This window comes from Ixodes scapularis, unplaced genomic scaffold (assembly GCF_016920785.2).
Source record: "Ixodes scapularis isolate PalLabHiFi unplaced genomic scaffold, ASM1692078v2 PGA_scaffold13__105_contigs__length_92229423, whole genome shotgun sequence".
Classification (NCBI taxonomy): domain Eukaryota; kingdom Metazoa; phylum Arthropoda; class Arachnida; order Ixodida; family Ixodidae; genus Ixodes; species Ixodes scapularis.
This window is the reverse complement of record NW_024609839.1, coordinates 21,938,378-21,954,986: the sequence shown is the minus strand read 5'-3', so window position 1 is coordinate 21,954,986 and position 16,609 is coordinate 21,938,378. Positions and strand designations below refer to the sequence as shown.

At 42.2% G+C, this 16,609-nt stretch overlaps 1 protein-coding gene across 1 annotated transcript in view; it reads right to left on the bottom strand.

Moving 5' to 3' along the window:
* LOC120848084 (neprilysin-1-like) overlaps window positions 1–2,736 on the bottom strand; it is a 115,723-nt gene extending 112,987 nt beyond the window's left edge. Inside the window, exon 1 of the mRNA XM_040220011.1 lies at window positions 2,652–2,736. Within this exon, the coding sequence (XP_040075945.1) occupies window positions 2,652–2,736 (85 nt within the window). The remainder of the gene's footprint in view (window positions 1–2,651) is intronic.
* Window positions 2,737–16,609: the final 13,873 nt, after the last annotated feature.

Genomic DNA, 16,609 nt, shown 5'->3' with positions numbered 1-16,609 from the left:
CATGGTCTAAAAGTAGACGTAATTTCTTTCAAGATTTATACTTATGAAGTTGGCCGCGTTTCTACCAGAACAACCATACTGAGCAGTACATCGTTATTGCAGTCTTTGTAGTTACACTATATTATATATTTACTTTGATACGAGATGTTTAGAGCAGAAGAACTTCCAGAAAACAATCTTTGTCAGCTGGTCACAATCTCACTTCAACGTTTCTCTTAAAAAAAATTAAATTTATAATAAACATTGAGTATAGACCGACACGCGTGCTTGACGTCACGGAGCTGCGGTGGCGCTGCGATCGCGCCGGCGCCGGGTGATGTGAGCAAAGGACTCACGTTTTGCTTGGGCGTCATAGCATTTCAGCATGCCGCAAAGCTGTGTAGCCGTTAACTGAACCGAAAGGTACAAAAAACTTTGCGCGGTGAGTTCTCACAAGTTCCCGGCTGACTCTGAAGGGCGCAGAAGGTGGATAAGATCCGTGGATCGAAAATAACGGTCGCCTCGCGCGAACGACCGCTCGTACGGCAAGCACTTTCTTGAAGGCAAGTCTCACTTCCATTTCAATCTCCGTCCAGAGGCTTGCTTAAGAGCAGAAAAACCGTAGTCTGATTGAGACCACCGGGATTTTGTTCCCACGGTTTTTGAGCACAAACTACCGGCCAAGCGCATGTCGGTGGCTTGCTACGCCCGCGCTATCAGGCGGAAGAAAATCGGCGACAGAAAGTCAGTGTTGTAGTCATTACCGAAAAAAAGTAACGAGATGCGTTACTCGTTACTTGCAAATAAAAGGAACGCGTAACCGACCCACGTTACCTCAAAATAATAGGAACGGGTTACCGATAAGAAGTAACGCACGTTACTTTTTAAATTATGATTTAACTCGTTTTACTGTTTTGATGGTACAGGTACGCATAAAATCATATTTCAAGAACTATTATGTTCATGCAGAAACTGAACATAATTACTTTAGCTCTTTTTATGGTTTCACCTAAATACTCACGGGAAAAAATGCAAAGGAAAAAGCAGAAAACTCAGAAATTCACGTGGCTTGACGCTTAAAAACACGAAAAAAATTGAAGTGTAATTCCTTTATGACTTGACAAGAAGAACCAACGAGTAACATAACTACGTTACCCGTTACTTAAAATAGTAACGTAAATACGTTACCCGTTACTGTTTCGAAAACGTAACGAGTAGGTTACTACGTTACTGAAAAAAGTAACGCGTTACCCGATACACTGTTACTTCAAACGTGTTGCCGCTAAGACAGCAGGACGGACAAAACGTTACCGCTTCTCATGCCTTGGGGTCATGAGGGTAGGAAAAATACCATACCGTGACTCGAAAACGCTGTGCGTATTTAATCAATTAATAAATACACTTCCGCAGACCCGCAGTCTGCTGATCTCGCCGGTAGTGCGGAAACCGGCTGGATGTAATCGTAGGACTGGAGAGACCTCTACGCCTGCTCGGTGTCGGCCTTCAACTGGCTCGGCGAAACGACGGCGTAAGCCGTCGACGTCGGTGGCAGCAACTTCGCGTCGGAATTGCACCAGGTCTTGCTTACGGCGTACGGATCGTGGAAGGCAACTCCGTCCACGCACAGTTCGTCTCGATACCACTGCCGTTCAGGCTCGGGTAGCGAGCTCAAATAGTCGGGTATAACGTACGACATATGATGGCAGAAAATACGAAGCACAAATAGAGCTAGAAGCGTCTCTATAACGCCAACAACGCGCGCACGCCATGGAACGCAGTGGCGAAAACATGGAGAGCCTGGCCGCTTTTGGCCACATAACTACTGCGCATGCGTGGCCTTCCGGCCGTGTTGGTAAACAGAGCCGCGCCGCGTGTTGGTCTATAAGGATGTGTATCTCAAACATAAAATCGTATTTCTCCCGCCAGAAACAAGATGTGTCCTCGGAAAAGCAGTTTGGAAAGAGCTCGTCTATGTGAGTTGCAGACCGACTAAAATATTATGGCATCTCATCGATGAACACATCATCGATGAACACATTAAGACTTATCGAGTGCCAATTAAAAATGGAATCTATGCAGTGCACATGAGCAAGCAAATTCCAGGTGGTGGGCAAAACATCTGAGATAAAAACCCACCAGTTTAGGACGTGAAGGGTGATATCTTGCTTCAGAGCCATCGAGGCCATATATTTACATGCACAAAATTTCATCCAATATTGCAGTTTTAATGTTAGCGTAATCGTCAGATCACAGTGTGAAGAAACATTGAACATTATGGTGTGATATGTTTCCCTATTTATTAATTTTACCTCTGCCACAAAGCGTTGCAAATGAGGTGGGCATTTAGGACTGCAAGCAATATAAAGATAATATATTGGCTGAGAGCACTAATACTAATTAGCAGTGAAAACAATTAGACCTATCAAACTTTCTGATTGTTCGATATAACTGAGAAAGGAGATCCCAATCAATGAAGAAGGTTTTCAAAAGGGAAGAACTAAAACGAGGTGGTTATTACCTGCGGGTACGCTAAATTTGCAGTTATAAACATGGGGTAAAGATTTGAAGATGGGAAAACCCATCAGATATATGATTGGTAGATCTTTTAGCCTGACATTATTGTAATCAATTTTATGTTTTATGGGGATATTTATGTTGTAGGAATTCGCTACCTGACTGATGTACAAGGAAAGTCTTTCCCTCTTGAAGCATCGCAATACTCCACAGTAGGAATATGATTTCTCCATGGGCTTGCATGCTTTTAAATCTGTGAAAGTGGAAATAGTCGAGTTAGTTCAACCAGGGGTTTCCGTTTTTCTAGTACAAAAGAAAGTAAAATGCGTGTATTCTGAAATGACAGATTACTAATATAGTATTAACAAAGGAGAGAAAGCAATAAATAAAAAAAACTACAACAGATACTCAAACTGTCGAAACAGTCGAGAATTTGTTAGATTGACTAAAAAAAAAAGGGCTCTCCATAAAAAAAAAACACAAATGGGGCTTCAACTCTTGCTAAATATTGTGTCAGGTATTATAAAAAAGAAAACAATATAGATGTTATCAATAAGATAACTGAGGAGGTATCACTTTTTTTAACATAAAAAAATTGCATTGTTCAGAAATTAGTTGTTAGCTTTAGCACCTATGATAATACATGTTTTAAATGGTTTCTCCACTATGATATGCTTTTGCTGCAGTTCTGAATAGCCCCAGAACGTCTGAAGTGGTTGTCATTGTGGTAATAAAACCAATCTTACCAAAATAAAAACCTTGTTTCGATTACAAACCGTTTCCTTGGAGCTTGAGAATGTGCAAACCTATTTTAGTAAGTCGTAAGTCGCTAAATCGGCTTTATGACACCAATACTTCCAGCCGCATTTTGAAGTCTAGGGCTATCTTTGGGTACAAAAATATAACTACTGAAACTTGTGATTATTAAGAAACTTACACACCTGACGTAATGTCCTGCTCTCATATCTTTCTGGGATATATATTATTTTAAGTGCGTATGCTTACCCTGTTTCTGTTGATAACTTCCCAAATGTTAAAGTATATGAGCAAAACATTTCTTACTCAATAAAAAATATTATTGTGTTCCCAGGAATAATTTTTTAACGTGCGGTAGCTTTTAAAGATAACTACTGAGCTTCATAACTGTTGCGTGTTTTGTTTCAGGCACACCAGCTATTGTAAGAAGGCTTCGCAATTTATACCGTATGCCGATTCAATTCCTGGCTTTATTCGTTATTTTTGACAAGAACAAACATCAATGTTTTATTTACTTTCTTTTCGCATTTTGTGTTTACCAAGAATATACGTTCCGTACGACGCATGATGTCTTATAAATAGGTTTATATCAGACAGCCGTCCCATTTGTTCTTGTTGGAATCTCCCAGCTGTTGTGTCACTCTATAACACCAGAGCAAACAGTGGGACGTGCTTGGCTTGTCGATGTTCTGACTCTGTTGTTAATTTAAACCAGGGTTGGGCAGAAATACTCAAAAATGTATTTGGAAATACAAATACTGGGATACTTTAAAATAGAAGCTAAAATACTGATACTGAAATATATCTGTTAAAGTTTATTGCGATACGTATCGGAAATACATTATAAATAGTGGCAAAAAGTATTTGGAAATACAAATACAGGAATACATTCTAGGGAGGCCAGAAATACAAATACAGAAATGCTGATACTGCAATACATTTTTCAATTTTATTTGAGACCAAATTAGATGAAGCTTGGAGTTGGAAGTGGAAATTTTTGATCCTGAAATTACTTTCCCGTAGGCTTGGCACTTTGCCTTGAAGGTAGTGATTTCGGGCGACGAGGTGTCTTCAGTGGGCTCAGAAAAACGTTCCATCAAGGACTGACCGTGGTCCCTTCCCTGACATCCTGTCTGTCTGACGAGGGATGCGAAAAGACCTCTAAATAAATTCTCTGTCATCCTAAATCCTATCATCACGCCCCTGTCAAATAAGGACACCCCTATCAACATTTATCACATGACGTCACGGTGGAATAAACTAGCATTCTTTATCTGTAGGTATGGCCTTGAACATGGAACTTCAACATGCTGCTGTATGAAAGGACAATACATGCTTTCGTTGTCGGTTACCTCGTTGAAAATCGTGCAGGATTTTCAAGAAGGGTGGACCACCTGAAGCATCCTGGAACACATGTCTTATCTTCTGTTACGGTTGAAAAAACAATACGGTGGCATCCCTGTTGTGAAGATCCTTCCTGCTGACCCTCCGCCACCGACGCATGGATTGTAGTCATCAAGTTTCGCCTTGCATATTCCAAATAGAGACTTCGTGGATTGCGACCTGATATTGCCGGCAGAGGTGAGCTCTCCGAGAAACAGCGCGCTCGAGACGAGTCGCAGGTGTACGAAGTCTGGGTCGGCACAGCGAAGCCACGTCTGACCTCTTTCCTAGGTTTCGGATCACCAGAGCAGCAGGTCACTTTCACGTCGGCTGATGACGTACCCTTGAGCCGTGCAATATTATGGGCGCAGCCGCAGACGCATTCGAATATCTGTTGAACTTCACTGCGCGAGTTATCCTACTATTTTAAGTCAACCTCCGCCAGGCTCGTGCTGCAACGGACTGTGACTTAGCTTTGCCGAATGGGTGTACTGTGTACGCTAAGGCAAGAGAGACGGTTAGCAGCGGGCTTTGGATGCCCGTAAGTAATGACTCAAGAAACTCTACCTAAGGACCTGCGGCGCAAGATGCTCTGACTCCACTCCTTGCACGCCACCTGGTTCGAGCCCCCGACCGCACAACAGTTCTCAGAAGAGAAAAGAGCACGCATAGAAAAATAGTTTGGAGAATCGGAAGGAACCTTCGTCAGCATGTACCGATACCCCAGCATCTCCTTGACCCTGGTGCCCTCAAAAATAAAAAAAAAAAAGCGTTCGGATTTTTTTTTTTTTTTTTTTTGGGGGGGGGGGGAGTATTTCTCAAGAAATGTAACGAAATACATTTCACCCTGATTGTTTCGCGGTACAAAGAAACATTCAAAGTGTATTTCGATACAGAAATACAGATACTGGTGAAAAAAATGTATCGCGATACAGAAATAGAGATACGAGATGTATTCCTGAAATACTATCGCGATACATTTGTATCGCGATACTGCCCAACCCTGATTTAAACGTATTTAAGTGGTACAACTATAAACACTCAAATACTTCGAGATAATAATAAAACATGAAAACCTTCCGAGATCCTTCTGCGACCCAATCCTCAAAAATTGAAGAAGTTACTCTTGGCGCGTAACGGTCATTACGTTTTGTATATAATTAATACACAAATTCACAAGCTCACCAGTTCTTATCAGAAAACAAATTTTTTACCATAGGTCCAAAGGACAGAAATGACACGCTTTCAGTGAAATGTGCAGCAGGTGTCGTGATTTTTTAGGTGATTTTATGGAAACTTCGTTTGAAACTGCACAATTAAATCTCCGGCCGTAAAATTTGCTACTTCTAGCCTAAACTACAAAAATACAAACTTTTCAGGCTTGTTCATCAAAAATATCTGGAGTCTTGAAATTGTTGAAACTGTGAATTCCAGGTAAATTCGAATTGGTTTAGTTTTTCGATCTTCATTTGTCAAGTAATTTGAAATCCTTGAAGTCGAACTTTCAAAAACCTTGCCAATCTCGACTTTTCGAATTCTAACCTAAATGGCATCTGAAAATTTTCGCCTTTCATAATTGAACATTATAACAAGGTTCGACATTTTCGAAACGCTTTGAACTCAAACTTAAGCAGGTTTGCGGCATCACTAACTTACTGCTATACGTTTAAGTAGAGATAACCGTTTTACGTGGGGTTGAATTGTTTGCTCGGAATATTCACTTTGAAGTTGAATTTCAAACAAGCTTGTTGGAACGTTATCATCTGTTGTAAAGCTCGATTATAAAAAAAATGTGCACCGTTTTGTGTCCCATGTTGTAACATGGGAATGCTCAATTTTGTGTGCTCTCGTTTCAGACGCTTTATAAATCGCTCAAAGCACGCGCATTTATATAATTATCAAAATAACTATAATTGCTCTCCAGGAACGCGGGGAAAGTGAGGCATGCCTAAGTTTGGATACACTGCTACACCCCACAATGTAGGGGAATGATGAAATGACCCAGAATGGAATGAGGTTCACTGTGGTACCTCATGTGGGCTGCCCACAAAGGCCCAGAGTGAGTCCCATGAGGGACACCCCTTCGGCTTCTCACATATGTCGTCTATGGGATTCAAGGTGAGGCCAATGTGGGCTGCCTATGTAGGCCTCCTGTAGACTTCCTGAGGGCAGCCCGGGTGGGCTGCCCAAATTGGCCAAACGTGGTCCCCCCTTTTAAAAGCCACTTTCTGCTACTTGGGTATGTACGCTCATACACAGAGGCCAACTACTAGAATAAGAGAACAAATGCTAGTGCATCGAAATACGTTAATAATATTTTCAATATTTGACAAATACCCAAAGTTTTCAGCAATGTAGGGCATACTGAAGAAATCATTGGTAATGTAATAATGTTGAAATAAAACGCCAAAGCATCTGCAGTGTTTTTCGAGGTCGTTAGTTTTTAATTCTCAATTTATTACTAGAGGACGCACGTCCGTGTCAGGCTCATCTTCTGCTCGTTTTGTAGCAGAAGAGCGTGCGAATACGGCAAAGTTTATGAAAGCCGCCGTTTACAGAATAAATAAGGAAACCATATCTTGTACGAATCAGTCTTGGAGCGCACATAAACCACGATCCACGTCAAAAATAGTTAAATATTATTATTCTAGTGAACCATATTGTACGAGGGCACAAATGCGTATAACGGCTCATAACGCTGTTAATTTACATTCGTTTGTGGGATGATACTTCGATTTGAAGAGTGCTGATAATGTATTAATGTAAGTGGTTCCTTTTTTACGAAATGTTGTAAATAGTCAGCAATCTACGGGTCGTGGTAATGGAACATTATGAAATAATATAAAAAAGTTGTTTTTTACGAGCAACAACTTTTAACCTTTTTCTTTAATTTTATGCGCAGCAAACTATGCTTGTGTTGCTAAAATTTGAATGCAGAATAGCTCCCGTGTTACACGTGTCCGTCACATTCAACAAACTGCGAACGAACAACTTGCTTCGTATCTCCCAATTTTCATGCTCCGAGTCCATCGGTAAAATTGACACTGAGACTCCTGTAGGTCGTCCCAGTGACATTATAAGATTCATTGTTTGGTGTTTCGCGGCATGTTATATATTGTCTTGTGCCAAACAAAAGAAAGAACGAGCTTTGAGAAAGCAGCAGCGAGCGTCAAAAACGGTAGCAGCGAGCGTCGAGGTGTCGGCGTAAATGGCTGTTTATACTCTAACGTCGACCAACGAAACGCGCGTCGACGCACACTCACGTTCGTCGGCCACTACGCCACATCGCGCCATGCCGAGAAGCTCCCGGACAACCGTGTTTACGGTCCAGCGTAGACCAGCGCGCATACTTGTCCCATGTGGAAACCGCGTCGTCTCGCGCTGCGTATTTCCGCTTTCTCGTCGGTACGAATCATGCAAGCCGGTAGGTGTGGTCCATCCATGTCGTGTGGTCTCTCAAAGCAGCGATACAAAGCGGGGTTTCGCAGTTTAAAAAAAAGCGAATAATAGGGCAACAGGTGCAAGCCAACATTTATTTTCTCCTCTAAGTCGCAGCAATGTCGGCGAATAAAAAAAAGGTCACAATATAGCGTCCTTCGAAGCTAGCCGCTTGGTAGATTCGCCCGAGCCGTGCCAAAGCGACTCTGGTGAATCCGCACAGATAGCTCAATGGAAGCGATGCACACAATATTCCGGAGCAGCCACTTTCTGACAGATGACCAGTGTACTATAATTATAACTAGCCATTCACGTTGACTTAGGAAAGTGACACCGAAGGGAGCGGACGGTGCCTAAATGACGCAACATACGCGTTCAAAATTGTAGCGCACTTTATGGAGACCAAGCAAATAATCCAGACTTCAGTCCCATTTTAATCGCTTACTGCTACTATCGTCTACAGGTTGGGATGCCCCGGTTAAATATTTCTGGTTGGCTAAATAGTTCTGATATATTTCACTGGGTTGGTCGTTCCAGTACATTGGATGGTGTCTGTTTCTCCTATCGCGAACGGTTGCCTGTGCGTACGACTAGAACATGATCATATAGAGCACATACATGAGATTATCCTTCATTTTAATTAATTCCCCTACAAAAAACAAACAAAAAACCTTTGGCTCCTATATGAAAGTAAACTGGTTCATGCTGGTTCATACCAATCAGCTTTTTGTCAAACGGGTCACCTGCTTGAGCCATTCGGGTCATCTGTTTGAGCACTACCGGTCACCTGTTTGGGCGAACGAGTCACTCGCTTGGGTAAACGGATCACTCATTTGGGCAAACGGGTCACTCGTCTGGTCAAAGTGGTCACTCGTTTGGGCAAGCGGGTCGCCTGTTTGTTCAATGGATGACCATTTTGCAGATCAGGGTGACCAGTGACCGTCAAGCAGCAACGGTCTTATGAAACGGCTCTTCCGTTACGCGGTGAGCCCGTTTGATACTGAAGTACAGAGCGGTGGCACGGGCACGCCAGTTTGACCCACAAGTAGTCTCAAGAGTACTGTTTTAAATGACAGTGCACATGTCGTCAGTGTAAGCTGAGCGACGCCGTACCAATCTCGGCGCGAGAGCCGACTGCGCCTCGGTCTGGGCGACCTCGCTCGTTCGGCTGAAGTGTGAGGGTGGGACTCTCGAGCACCGTTAGCTTGCTGAAGATGCAAGATACTGCTTTGATGTCGCAAATCCTTTGCCCTTCCAACACCCGCGAAGCCGCCCAGCAGTCGGCGTTCCCTACTCAGCGCATTTCAACAACCGATCTCGCAGCATCGCAAACTTTTGTCCGTGAGGTCTGGTACTTCATTGTCGCGGGAGTTCTAGTTTGCGGAAGTTCATAAAATACTGGCATTCATGTCGCGACGGTGACCCGCCAACGCTCAGAGACTCGGAACAGTCGTTCTAAAGGTAGCGATGCTGCGCGGGCGGTGTGCCAAGCACTGGTTCGCAGGCGTTCGCAAGGCAAAGTAATCTCAGCGACAGAGCAGCCTCCTGCAATGTCGGCAAGCAAATGGTGCTCGAAAGTCCCACGCTCCCAACTCATCCTATCCTGGCGACGTTCAGGCACGTCGCCAGCATATTGTTTGAGGGGGGGGGGGGGGGGGGGGCGGGCGCCCATGAAAAAATGCTGTATGAGGGGGAGGAGGGAGAGGACGCAATAAAACTCTGACTGATTGATTGATATTCAATAGGTGAGTAGCTGCAGCTAGTACACTTCGACGTGTGGAGCACAAATGGAAAATCAAGGCATATGCGTTTCAATGGACTGCAGAAACACAAAAGATTGGTTTTTTTAACGTTAATTTTTATAAGATTTGTTTGAAACCATGCCATTACCTTCGTAGCATTTACTTGTAACATGTTAAGTGCACTGCGCAAATTTATATGGCGCGAAAGTAACAACATATCATCTGCGTATTGAAAGATTTCACCACCTGACATTGTCTTAGCGAGATCGTTCACATACAGATTAAACAGAAGAGGAGAAAAAACAGAACCTTGAGGAACTCCGTTTTAAGAAATACTTTGATGCTCTGGGTATTGTTGACAGAAATCGTTTCGTCAGAAAGTCTTGAAGTTTACGAAAGAAAGGACCTCTAAACCCGTAGCCAAACAACTTTTTAATAATATTTTGTGACTGATAAATTGAACGCCTTAGACAGATATAAAAAGAGAGCGCAGGTATATTTGTTTTTTTTTTTCAAAGTGTCGTGTAACATATCCACAAAATCTTGGAGAAGTAAATCCGTACCACGTCCCGCGATAAAAGCGTGCTGGGACGGCGAAAAAAGATCGAACTTTTCAAGGAACGCCTTCATTGGTTTTATCAAGTGTTTCTCAAGTATTAAACATAAACACAAAACAATAAATATTGGTCCGTAACTTTCTACTCTATCATGTTTTCCTTCTTTGTGACATTGACACTTTTTAGACCAACTGGAATGTCCCCTGAGCTGATAGTTTCATTCAGTACGTACAGCAGAATATCAGACTAAAGGTGCAAATCTCGCCGTAAGTTGCCGATACGAATATTATCAGCTCCGGGAGGTTTGTTGGGCTTGAAACTAAATACAAGATTACACAAATCCTGTGAAGTCATGTTTGGCAAAAACGGTCAAGCCGATCAAGAACGGTACAATTTAATAGGAGTGATATTCTCGTCGTTTGATACACCCGACATGGAAGCAAAGAAGCAATTAAAAGTGTCAGTAACCGATTTTAAGCCGGTTCCGGAATGCTTGGTAATTGTGTCATCTCTCGAAGACTTGCTTGAAACTCCCTTAACTTTATTTACCAAAGCCCAAGTTTTATAAATATCAAAACGTGATTTATGAAACTTATTTTGAAAACGGTGATATGCTAATAATAATAGTATTAATAATAATAATAATAATCAAGAATCAAGGATCAAGAATAGTTTTTATTTGTGCCCAGGAACAACCTTGTGGTTTTGGTGCTGGCGCACGTGAAAAAAGAACAAAAACACACACACACACAAAAAGGAAAAAAGGAAAAAAAACAACACGGAAGACAGTTTTACATAAAATTCTACAAAAAAAGAAGATGCGAGAACTGTGTACACAAAATTGTACAGAAAAACAAAACAAAAAAGTGCACAAAAATTGCACAGAGAAATGAAGACACGAAAAAAAATTGTTCCAATACATATGGATGCTTCGCTTGGACGCAAACAGACGCGAACGTCTGAACACTACACATACAGCTTCGTACAAATAGAAACAAGAAATCAACAAGTCATAGAAATACATATGGAAGCCCGGCAGTTGATTCAGGAGGTTCGTCAAAAGTCACAAAAGAGCTTCCGCACAGATCTAACAAAATCGGAAAAGTCGTCAAGAAATATATCGAGATTAAGAGAAGAGTTATTATAAAGGAGTTCCGCACGAGATACTGGATCAAGGGTATTAACTCTAGATGACAGATAGAAGGTTGACGTTTTTCTTGTCGTCACTCGCGGTACGTGCAGAGAAACCTGATGCAGGATGTCGGAGCTATCTATTTGACCATGTATACATTTATAAAGAAAGAGCAGCTCCGCAGTGTTTCGGCGTCCCTGCAAGTCTTGCAGTCGAATGGGTGAACTATGCACGTCATCAACTGCTTTTGCAAAGTTGAAACGGTGTTTAAAATTAGATACGAATTTTGCTTGTACACGAGAAACCCACAATAGATTAGAGTGGCACGTCCCAACCCCACACAACAGATGCATACTCAAAGTGAGAACGACACAGGGAACAATATAAGGTTAAAAATGTTTTAGGGTCACGAAATTATCGTGATACACGACACACAAGACCCAGGGTGCGCAGCGCAGACTTCACAATATGCATAACATGACCCTGGAAACGCAAAGCAGAGTCAAATACAACACCAAGACCTCTAATTTCGCCAACGCGGGATAGTTGATTAGTGTTAATTGTGTAGTTAAATGGTACTGTGGCAGTTTTTCTAGAGTAGGTCATGACTTTTGTTTTGGACTGGTTGATCTTCAGGTGATTACGTGAGTACCAGCCAACAAACGAGGTTATATCAGACTGTAAATCCATACAGTCAGGTTCGCCGCCTATTTCTCTAAATATTTTTATATCGTCTGCATATAGCAAGAAAGAAGACGTGGTGGTGGCGCTTGCGACGTCATTTACAAAAACAGAAAATAGCAACGGGCCCAGTACGGAACCCTGTGGTACACCCGAAGTTGCGTTATACGTGGAGGAGCAAGACCCGTTCGCACGCACATAACAAACCCTTTCCCTTAGGTAGTCCTCCAGAAGACAGTATATCGGACCGCAAAGACCAATTGCAGAGAGCTTAGATAAAAGTATACTGTGGTTTACAATGTCGAAGGCCTTGCTACAATCAAAGTATATAACGTCAAGTTGACCTCTGTCGCACACAACCTGAGACGCAGCAGTCGCGAATGCCACAAGATTTGTCGTTGTTGAACGACCAGCGAAAAAACCGTGCTGGTTGGTAATTGTCGTACTTTGAAGTGAAAAAGACAGAGACCTGTGGATGACCTTCTCAAGGAGCTTAGAAAACGAGCAGAGTAAAGAAATAGGTCTGAAGTTAGAAGCGTCAGTCCGCTTGCCCGCCTTAAAAATCAAGACCACAACAGCAATTTTCCAAATACTCGGGAAAATGCCCGACTTCAGACAATTAATAAAGATAGCGCAAAGTACTGGTATTAAAATGCAGCCGTAAGACTTGAGTATAGCTTGGGGGAGGCCGTCATGACCGGCAGATAGCGTCGGACGCATTGCTTTAATACAAGTTTCTACAGTAACCTCGTCTATCGCAATATTACTAACTGATAAAGTGTTCGTGCATGAAAGGGTCTCACTAGGAAGTGCGCCTGTATCAACAGTGTAAGCCGAACCAAAGACACCAGCGAAAACATTAGATACATCAGTTGTAGAGCCTCCGTTCCCTTCTATGACAATAGCATTTTCTCCTGCGCGATCGCCCCTGCGCGATTTAACTCCTCTCCAAACTCTTTTAGGGTTTCGCTGTAGATCTGACTCTACTGCTTCGGTATCTGCCTGCTTATTACGCTTAAGCAATGCCCTGCAACGACTTCTCACCTCCTGAAATTTAGACTTGAATTCAGGACGGCCTGTTTTCTTAAATTTTCTATGCAAAAACGACTTTCTCTTCAAAGCCGTACGGAGTTCAGGAGAAAACCAATAGGGAAACCCAGAGCGTACGTTTTTTCTCAATAAGATGAACTTTTTCATTCCCTCCTGTACCACAGCGGTCAGTTGATTTACTTGAGCATTCACGTTTGGAGACTCCAGAATGGAACTCCAGTTAAAATCAGAAAAATATCCGTACAGGCCTACGTAATCGCCCGTTGCGTAGTTAAAGGATTTCTCGACGTTTTGGCCACTTGGCTTTTGGCGCAGCACTTGTGTTTGAATAATCATTTTTATATCAAGCGCTGGATGATATTTATCCTCTGGAACGAGAGGAACTTTACTTTTATCGACACTGACAGTCTCTGAGGTCGTTAGACACAGGTCGAGGAACTTCCCTTGCCAGTTGGGTGTGGAGTTTCGTTGTGTCAGACCTAAGAACGATGAAAAATTTACTAACGAGTCACATTTTGTAGTGATATAAAAATTATTCGATGTGACCTTCCATGTTTTCCGACAAATAGATGGTGCGTTAAAATCGCCTAAGATCAAAACATTAGCTGAGTCAGATGCGGTTACGGTTCTTTCAATCTCCTGAAGGCAGTCATGGAATGTTTCCGGTGACATATGTGAGGGAAAATAAAATGTTCCCAAAAGTATATTGTCTTTCGGACCGCGCACCTCAACCCAAACTGACTCGGAATAAGTCTCAAGGCCCGTCCGCCTAACGCAATCGTAGGACTGATCAAACGCGACCAATACACCTCCACCCCGCTTCCCTTCAGTAGGCTGCCTGTCACTGCGAAAACCCTTAAACTTGGCGGGAAGTAATCAGAGGAGATGTCTGGACATAACCACGTCTCGGTAAGAACCAGAAGAGTTGAGTTTGAGCAAATTAAATTTTCAAAGAACTGCTTAGATTTTGTGCGCAGACCACGTACATTGTGATAATAGATATTTAAATCGGTATACTTTAGTTTCATATTACGTTTTTATGCTATGTCCGACGGATTAATCATCTCATCGCGAAAATTACCTCTAAATGTCTGGAAGTAGCACGCGCAGGGCCACAGGTAAGGGTCAGCGAGCGCGTGAAAAGGAGGAGTGTCTACAGCGATGTAAAAAGACGCGTAGGATGCATGTCGCGTTTTCAGACGCAGGCATTGCAAAGGTGTTACACCAACAGACTTCAAATGCCTCATGCCAATAATAATAATAATAATAATAATAACTTTGTTCAACAGAAACAAATATGCAAGGTACAGAGACGGGTCTGTGCAAGCCAACGGAGGCTTGCCGGACAGGACGCGGCAGTCGAGCGGCAAGGTAACTGTAGATTGCATCAACAAAAATAACTGATACGCTTAAAAAAATATACAACAGAACAGAAAGTAGAAAAACAACCACGGTATTGACGCGGACTCAGAATCATGAATTGGTCAATAACTTAAACTTTCTCTTAGTAGAAGCTTCACCAAAGAAGCATTCGGGTTTATTTAAGTTTATTTAAGTTTATTTAAGTTAATTTTATTAAATTTAAAAGGCACATAGTAGGAACGATCAGGCTTACCGTGCCTTGTGTAACACTGGGGGATCTCAAATCGATTCAATCTTTGCAAGTCTCTCGGGAATAAATGGGTTGTTTAAAATCACTCCAGAAGTGTTGTAGAACGACACATTGCAGAAAGCAAGTGCGGAAGCTTTGCATTTGTACGGCTTCAAAAAAGTCTGTGTCAACGGAGACATCCAGGTGGTAACCGACACTTCTTAGCAGGTTTTTTAGAACGCAGTCAATTTTAGTTTGCCACACTTGCGCACAATTACCAAACACTGCTATGCCGTATCGAATAATACTGTCGGCAAGAGTAGGAACTATCAATTTCCTCACTGCAAATGACATGAACACTCTGTTATTATAAAGCAAACAACTTACGCTGCGGAGTCCGCCACAGATGTAGGAGAAGTGCGTCGCCCAAGAGAGGTCGGAATCAAAATGTACTCCCTAATACTTGACACTGTCAACACAATTCAACGGAAGACACGTACCGTTAACGCAATTGGTCCCGTGTAACATAACTGGTGTGTTCAGGTTCACGTGCTTCAACGGTTTCCTTAAAGAAAACTAGTTTTGTTTAGGAGGCGTTAATTTTAATTAAGTTCTCAGAAAACCAGTTCATTACTTGCTGCACGTCATGTCGCAGAAACTGTATGGGTTGATGAATATCTAGATGAGTGGTGACTATTAGGGTGTCCTCTGCATATTGAAACATTTTGCAAATGGACAGCCCTGCAGCAATATCGTTAACATAGAGATGAAATAACAAAAGCGATAAAACAGAACCCCTAGGGACACAATTTATGGCACAAAAGCAGAAAGACTCTAGGGGCAGTCGGCCTCAAACAGGTACCAAAAGAAAAATGAAGGGACTCTCCGCCTCACCTGCACAAAGTTCATCGGTCAGATCACCGCAAGGATTCGCCGCCGACTGCAGAAGGTGCAACTTGGAAAGCTGGTTTTATAGCCAGCGGAGCTGCGGGATCAGACGTGGCGACCTCCAGCGGTTGCCTCTAGATTGAAGGAATCACGGTGACACTTGCAGTTCGGCACGGCACGTGGGACGTCAGTATGTGACGCTTGCAAATAATAATAAATAATAAATAATAGTAATAATATTGATGACAATGATGATGTTTATTGAGTTTTCAAGAACAGCCAGAAGCCTTTTGCTGAAACATAATAATAATAATAATAATAGTTATGATGATGATGATGTTTATTGTTTTTAAGAACAGCCAGTAGCCTTTTTGTTGAAACACATATAAATGATATAATAAAAATAGTAATAAAAATAATTTTTATTTTTCCATCGGAAAGAAATGTTATAAGTATGGGCGCATCAAAGGCCAGCAAAAGGCTTGTGTGATGACGCCCTAAAAAATACAATAAGATTGGCAGAGATGCAAAAGTAGAAAAATGACAAAGAAAAATTAAAACATCAGGACAGATAGTAATACACAAATGTCACCAGAACAATTGCAGTAATGGAAATTAAAGTATAATTAGCGATCAGCCAAGAGCAGAGCGCGATCTGGAGAGGAGGAAACAGAGGAAAGTCCAGAGTAGCGAGGAGGTTTCTCCTCTCCACTCCAAGCATCCGCCCACCACGCAGCCCGCACATCACCCCTGAAATGTCGCTGATCAGAGTAAAAAAAAAATATTAAAATAAAAGTACATAAAACTAACAATTTCAGCAGAGATATACTGAAATGAAAACACGAAGCTGGAAAAACATATCAACGAAAAGAAAAGCAGAAGGAAAAGTCGTAAATGT